The sequence below is a fragment of the Vipera berus genome (genome assembly GCF_964194415.1).
Source record: "Vipera berus genome assembly, chromosome: 1".
NCBI lineage: Eukaryota > Metazoa > Chordata > Lepidosauria > Squamata > Viperidae > Vipera > Vipera berus.
This window is the reverse complement of record NC_138202.1, coordinates 11,389,462-11,396,948: the sequence shown is the minus strand read 5'-3', so window position 1 is coordinate 11,396,948 and position 7,487 is coordinate 11,389,462. Positions and strand designations below refer to the sequence as shown.

Below are 7,487 nucleotides of genomic sequence, written 5' to 3'. Positions count from 1 at the left end.
ATGCTTCCAAACCAGACTGTGATGCCGTATGACAGGATGCTCTCAATCGTCCCCCTGTAGGAAGTGGTCAGGACAGGGGAAGGAAGATGAGCTTTTCTCATGCAACGCAGGAAATGCAGGCGCTGCTGTGCCCGCTTCACCAGTGTCACGCTGCTGAGCGACCAAACCAGCCTACTCGTTATCTGCACACCCAGGAATTTGATGCTGGTAACCAACCAAGCATTAATGCACAGAGAAGTGTGGCTGTGCCTGCCTTTTCTGAAATCGACAATGATCTCTTGGGTTTTTCCGGTATTTAAAACTAGGCTGTTTTCCTTACACCAGTTCACCAACCCCTCAACCTCCAGTATCAGCCTCTCTTGGGTTTTTCTTTTTTAACTTCCCAGTTAAAATCCAGCCCTGCAATTTCCTAGTGGTCTCTCTCTCATCCAAATTCTGACCAAGTCCCAGTTAGCTTCCAGGGTCAGCCAAACTGCCACCACCCATTATGGGATGGTTACGCCTAGTATTCCATCTAAACTTAAGCCAGGAATTAAAGCTATGGAGGAGAGCTATTTGAAGCCAAAGGCCTGGTATGATATTCACCCGCCATGGATCCAATGGGGCAAACCTAATGAAGGGGAAACTCCATGGAGATGCTCAGTCATCCAGGTCATAGTTGTCCCAAAGGTGCTTTTTCAAGAGGCAACTGGACTTCCTTTGTTTTTCCTTGAAGACGTTTCGAACTGAAGAAGCTTCTTGGGTGAGAAGCAAAACTGAAATCCAGCTGCCTCTTGAAGAAGCATTTTTGGGATATTCTGAGAGAACTGTCGCTTGAGGATGACCGTGTGGCTTGCTTAATTTGAGTTACTGAGTAAGCCACAAATGATTGGGCCTGCATTTCATGCCAAGTTCAAACAGACAGAACTAGTCCTTGACTTACGATCGGTCGCTTAGCGCCCATTCAAAGTTATGACCTCTGAGGAAAAAAAGGGTGCTCGGCAACATGCACACACTTAACAACAGTTTTGCAGGAACCAGAAGTTTTACTTCCCGTTTTCGGCAAAACCATGCCATGGGGAAAAATGGGTTTGCTTAATGCCCATTGAATGACTGCGGTGTTTGTTTTATGACTGCTGTGTTCTCTTAATGACCGCTGCAAAAAAAAAGTTGTAAAAATCAGGGTGGTCACCTGAACAACCTGTTTTACAATGGTCACAATATGTGACCTCAACGGGCAGGCTCCATTATGGTGGTGTGTCGAAGACAGCACATTGTGTGGAGCCGACCAATAGTTCAGCTATGAATTGACGGTCTGAGTAATGTCACACTCTGGGGAAGTAGTTTCTTGTATGGGATGCCCTGGCCCTTTTCAATAGGCAGGACACGAAGCAACGGATGGAAACTAATCAAGGAGAGGACCAACCTACAAATGAGAAATTTCCTGACAGTGAGAACAACTTTGCCTCCAGTGTTCCATCAATGGAGGCTTTTAAGAAGAGATTAGACAGCCATTCGTCTGGAATGGTACAGGGTTTCCTGCCTGAGCAGGGGGTTGGACTAGAAGACCTCCAAGGCCACAGTCATCAAAAAGGTTGGAGATACTTATATTAATAATAGCAGTAGCACTTAGGCTTACATACCGCTTCACAGTGCTTTACAGCCCTCTGTTTACAGAGTCAGCATATTATCCCCAGTAATCTGGCTCCTCATTTTACTGACCTCGGAAGGATGGAAGGCTGAGTCAACCTTCAGGTGGTCAGGATCAAACTGCTGGCAGCCGGCAGAAGTAGCCTGCAGTGCTGCATTCTGACCACTCCGCCACCACGGATTAGACACCAATAATGCCATCTAATTCTATGCAATTAGGGGTGTCAAACTCAATTTCATTGAGGGCCGCATCAGCATTGCGGTTGCCCTCAGGGGGCCGGGTGGGTATGGCCAGGGTGGGTGTGGCCTAATGGGTGGGTGTGGCTAGAGTTCGTATGGCCTACTGGGTGGGCGTGGCCAGCTCTACATCGTTCGCATTAAGGGTGCCTATGGGGGCCTGGGCAGGAGTGGGACAGATCTGAGGGTCTTTGGAAGAAGAAAGGTCTCTGGGCCAGGGCTAAGGCAGTGGGGGCTGTTCCCTCACTGTTTCCAGGATGGCTTCGCAGGCCACATGAAACCACTTCACGGGCCGGATTCGGCCCCCGGGCCTTGTGTTTGACATGTCTGAATTAGACAAAAGCTCAGAAAAGAGTGACACGACAGACATCGCATACTGGATAATTCATTTTTATTATTAAATATACCCTTGGCACAGATCTTTATAATTTTTGTCACTATAAACATCTATATAAAACAAAAGTGTCATTGCCCAGATAAAAAGCCACAATGCAGACAACCTCCTGTCAGCTGAGGCCGTTGTGTTCCACGTTTTGTACAAATGCATCTCACCTTAGCGCCTTTGTCCCCGAGGACGGAGTAGCTCTCCAAAGTTACCCTTTGTAATACTTGGCTGTGCAGGAGTGCCAAATACTTTAGTGGCTTAGCTCGCTTTCCTTCAAAACACTGCTTATGGGCACGCAACTCTCTCTGGGAAACATGTTGTGGCTTTGCAGTCGTATACTCTGTTTGTACAAAGCAATGAGAAACAGCCCCGCCTGGAATACACCACAGATTTTTCTACATCAAGGGTGGTTTCTCCAGACAATCCCTGGAGAAGACCTTTATAAGGGTAAAAAGGTACAAACTTCTGCAAGGAAATGGATCCTCTGCTTCCCCACTGATTTACTTGTCACAAAGAGTTCCCCTTGTCCTACAAGAGCACCCCTGTTGTGCTTAAGAGATTCCCACAGCACCTTCTTAAGCAGGGGTCTTCAAACTTGGGCCCTTTTACGACTTGTGGACTTCCACTCCCAGAATTCCTCAGCCAGGCACGCTGGCTGAAGAATTCTGGGAGTGGAAGTCCACAAGTCGTAAAAGGGCCCAAGTTTGAAGACCCCTGTTCTAAAGGCACAATCAAATATAGCAAAGACACCAGTCAGCCATCTCACCTGTTACCCTAGGGCAGGGGTCGGCAACCTCGGCTCTTCTATGACTCGTGGACTTCAACTCCCAGAATTCCTGAGCCAGCATAGCTGGCTCAGAAATTCTGGGAGTTGAAGTCCACGAGTCATAAAAGAGCCGAGGTTGCCGACCCCTGCCCTAGGGGAAAAAAGCACCGAGTGTTTGCTAAAAATCACCCTTTTTCAGCACAGGAAAATTGGCAGCAACAGGAAAAGTGCTGTTTAGGACAGCCAGTTTGTATTGACCTTTTTTCAAATTATTATTAGACCAAGGAAAACCTTGGCTAGGTTCCAAGTAGGGAAGGCAAATCTGTCCTTGAACTATTAGTCTAGAGCAGTGTTTTGGCAATTTTAAGATGTGTGGATTCTAGCATGCTTGCTGGAGAATTCTGGGAGTTGACGTCCACACAGGTTTGAAAAACACTACTCTAGAGCAGGGGACTTCAAACTTGGCCCTTTTGTGACTTGTGGACTTCGACTCCCAGAATTCCTCAGCCAGGCACGCTGGCTGAGGAATTCTGGGAGTCGAAGTCCACAAGCCACAAAAGGACCAAGTCTGAAGACCCCTGCTCTAGACCAAGGGTCTCCAAAGCTTGGCAAGACTTGTGGACTTCAACTCCCTAGAATTCCCCAGACAGCATGGGGGAATTCTGGGAGTTGAAGTCCACAAGTCTTAAAAGTTGCCAAGTTTGGAGATTCCTGGTCTAGACTCTCTACCTTAGGAATGTGCGGTCGGGAGAAAAAGACACTGCTGAACTTGCCTTGGTGAATTTCTCCAGCTGAGTTATTGGGAGACAGGAGGGTGGCCCACACTAGCTGCCCACAAAGAGGTAACTAATCCCTATTATAGCAGGCTTCCCCAGCTAAATGTCCAATAAATACACCCCAATGAATTTGATTTGATTACAATGACCAGGGGATGATTTGTGAGTGTCTTAACATTTCTGGACAAAAGGCTCTATGCAAGACCATAAGGTAAGTGGTGCAATGTTAATTATATAAAGCAGTTTAAAAGAAGGAGGAAAAAAAACAAGCTAGATTGGCAACCAAGCTTAAGAAGTGGAAAGGGGGGGGGGGGCGGGAATCTAAAATTTTCTAAAATCGGGAGAAAAGCCTTCTTCTAAGAGCTGAGTTATATTCATAAATCTCAATTTGAGACATTGTTCACATGTACTGATTTGCGATACGACTTGTGCATGTTGGCGGCTAAGCCTTGAGGCCACGTCACAGTCAACGTGCTCTGTGCACACAACACCTACACATCACATTCTGGATTCTGCCTCTTTTTAAAAAAATATGGTATCTGGGGGTGGGTGCTTACGGCATCGCAAATGCAGAGAAAGCTTTACGACAACAAAAGCTTCCGTTAAGTTTCTAAGCCCCTTTGCAGAAACCAGTTCGATTAGTGCTGTTGTGAAAAGAATCAACAAGTTGTAGAATTTTTAGGATCATACCAAGAACAGTTAGGATGCTGTGTGTGAAGGGGCGTAGTGCATGTAGATCACCACAAAATATTTTGTGGCCCACAAAGTTGCCAGTCAGTTTCCAGCCTCTTGTACAAAATGTGGGGAAGGATCCATGTCAGTTCACAACCACCATTCCATCTTTCATCCTTTAGCCCAGGGATGGGGAACTATGGAACTTGTGGACTTCAACTCCCAGAATTCCTGAGCTGGCTCAGGAATTCTGGGAGTTGAAGTCCACAAATCATAAAAGGGCAATTGTTCCTCACCCCTGCTTTAGCCCAAAGGGAAGGGCTTGAGAATTGTATCGGGGTATAATCTGTTGCTATTTTCCCCCACCACCGCCCAAGTGGCATTAAAGTTGAATGAAGCAGAAAACAGGCAAGAGAAAAAATAGAACTGATGCAGCAAAAAGCTATCCAAAGAGACCCAAACACAGCAAATATATAAGCTGCCACAGGAAGTTTCCTCAGCATGGCACAACGGTATTCTCCACTCTGACAAGCAGCAGAAGCAGCAGCAAATGAGAGGAGAAAGGGAAAATAAGTAGTGAAATTACACTATTTAGGAAGGAGGCTACACCATGACGCTGCCGTGTTTTCTCCCATTTCAAGCGAGCAAGGTCTTAAAAAATGCACAAAGCATGGAGGGTCCAGAGAAAAAGAGCTTAGAGGCTCTTCATTCAATCTGAGAGCCCAACCCAAGTTAATGTTAAGCAGGAAGAGGAGATTTTCAGGAGCTCATAATGTCCCTTCAAGTGCCTACCGTCCAAACACTTATGGCATCCATTCTCTACTTTTCCCTACTGTCGAAATAATAATAATAATATGGATAATACTGAAGAAATGAAACAGATAGCAGCCTATCACAGGGGCCTTCAAACTTGGCCCTTTTATGACTCGTGGACTTCAACTCCCAGAATTCCTCAGCCAGCGTGTCTGGCTGAGGAATTCTGGGAGTTGAAGTCCACGAGTCATAAAAGGGCCAGGTTTGAAGGCCCCTGGCCTATCAGGACAGCAAGAGTTTCCAGTTAACACTGTGCACTGATAATGGTTTCCTCAGAGTGAACCATCTCCAATGGAAAGCAAAACCTATCGGGTAGTTGTTGCTTTTTTTTTAAATTATATCTTTGAGAGAGAGAGAAAAAAACACACAAAATCCTTTATTTAAAAATGCTGCTCTGGAAAATTAAAAACCTGAACAACTGTTGATTTAAGATTTGAGTTTTCCCAGCTAGGGATCTCCCCGGTTTCTAGCAAGAAAAATGCCGGAGGAAAGTGTCCTTCTTTTTTTTTGTCAACTCTGTGGTAAAATATTCCCACCCCAATCTGGCATTGCCCTTCCAAGAGGTCATGAACGATATGTGAGGAGAATTGTGGACAAATTTAAAAAATAAAAATAAAAGGGGAGTGGGAAGAGTTGGGGAGGGGAAAGGTTGGCACAGATAAAACCACATCAAGCTGCTGCCTCCTGTGATGAGGCTAGCAGTGAAAAGAGCCCCCCTTTTCTCCCCCATTCGGAGAATTCAGGGGTGTGTAGATCACGTCGTAAAAACAGTAAACATCCTGCACTGATTTCTACTATTATTTCTTTGCACGCTCATTATCTTGGAAACCAGAGAGGAGACGGCCACAGGTTAGAGGAATCTCTGTGTCTGAAAGAAGAGTTCTCCGAGGTCATTCAGATCTACCGTCAGAATCTCATCTGGGACCAGGGAAGGGAGTTAAAAAAAAAAAGGAGGAGGATTTGTCCATCCTCATTCGTCAGCACTGGCGCCATGCTGGCGGTCACTCCCTCTCCACAAGGAACCTGGCCGGCGGTTTGGCGTTACCTCTGCACGTTCATGGAGCGCTCCCATTTACGGAGGAGAATCTGCATGAGGTCAAAGGTGGTGAAGCTGATGCCTACGGCAATGGGGCCCTTGACCCAGTTCATGCTCAGCCCTTTGTACAAGCCTCGGATGAGTCCTTCTTCCCGAACGATGTCCCTCATGGTGTGGAAGATAGACCCGTAGGAGTAGCCCAGCGCCCCGGCGGTCTGCATCCGTCGACGGACCACGTCCAGAGGGTAAGAGGACGACTGCCCAATCAGGCCTGCACAAGCCCCAAACACAAGCCTTTCCACGGGATAGGGCTCTCTCCTCCCGCTGTGATCTGGAGAGGAAAAAGAAAAGGAGACCCTGTAGAGATGCTTAGAAACACAACAGATTTCTGTCTGTCGTTATTTATTTATCGGTATCTCACCTTTGTGGTTTTTACAATAAACTCAGGGCGACGAATATATCCAACTCACTTACATCCTCGTAATTGTTTCCTGAATAGCAACCTTATGGGGTTGGTTGGCTTGAGAGGGAGGGGCCTGGCCCAAAGTCACCCAACTGGCTTTCATGCCTCAGGCAACGCTAGAACTCACAGTCTCCTGGTGATTGGCCCAAAATCACCCAGGTGGCTTACATGCCTCAGGCGACACTAGAACTCGCAGTCTCCTGGTGATTGGCCCAAAATCACCCAGGTGGCTTACATGACTCAGGCGACACTAGAACTCAGAGTCTCCTGGTGATTGGCCCAAAATCACCTAGGTGACTTACATGCCTCAGGCGACACTAGAACTCGCAGTCTCCTGGTGATTGGCCCCAAATCACCCAGGTGGCTTACATGCCTCAGGCGACACTAGAACTCGCAGTCTCCTGGTGATTGGCCCAAAATCACCCAGGTGGCTTACATGCCTCAGGCGACACTAGAACTCGCAGTCTCCTGGTGATTGGCCCAAAATCACCCAGGTGGCTTACATGACTCAGGCGACACTAAAACTCGCAGTCTCCTGGTGATTGGCCCAAAATCACCCAGGTGGCTTACATGACTCAGGCGACACTAAAACTTGCAGTCTCCTGGTGATTGGCCCAAAATCACCCAGGTGGATTACATGACTCAGGCGACACTAGAACTCGCAGTCTCCTGGTGATTGGCCCAAAATCACCCAGGTGGCTTACATGACT

General features: G+C 47.1%; 2 protein-coding genes across 6 annotated transcripts in view; both read right to left on the bottom strand.

The window, feature by feature from the left end:
* The window catches only part of TMEM221 (transmembrane protein 221), a gene marked incomplete at its 5' end in the record, with an annotated part of 267,333 nt that overhangs the window by 207,232 nt on the left and 52,614 nt on the right, over nucleotides 1-7,487 (bottom strand). The gene's annotated exons all lie outside the window — the stretch shown is intronic.
* Nucleotides 2,241-7,487, bottom strand: part of SLC25A42 (solute carrier family 25 member 42) — a 35,062-nt gene continuing 29,815 nt past the window's right edge. For 4 of the 5 annotated variants that reach the window (XM_081340405.1, XM_081340404.1, XM_081340406.1 and 1 more), the window contains one exon: nucleotides 2,241-6,645. In XM_081340405.1, coding sequence (XP_081196531.1) covers nucleotides 6,320-6,645 — 326 coding nt within the window. In that variant the 3' untranslated portion in view covers nucleotides 2,241-6,319. The remainder of the gene's footprint in view (nucleotides 6,646-7,487) is intronic. The other variant, XR_014028094.1, reaches the window with a different exon arrangement.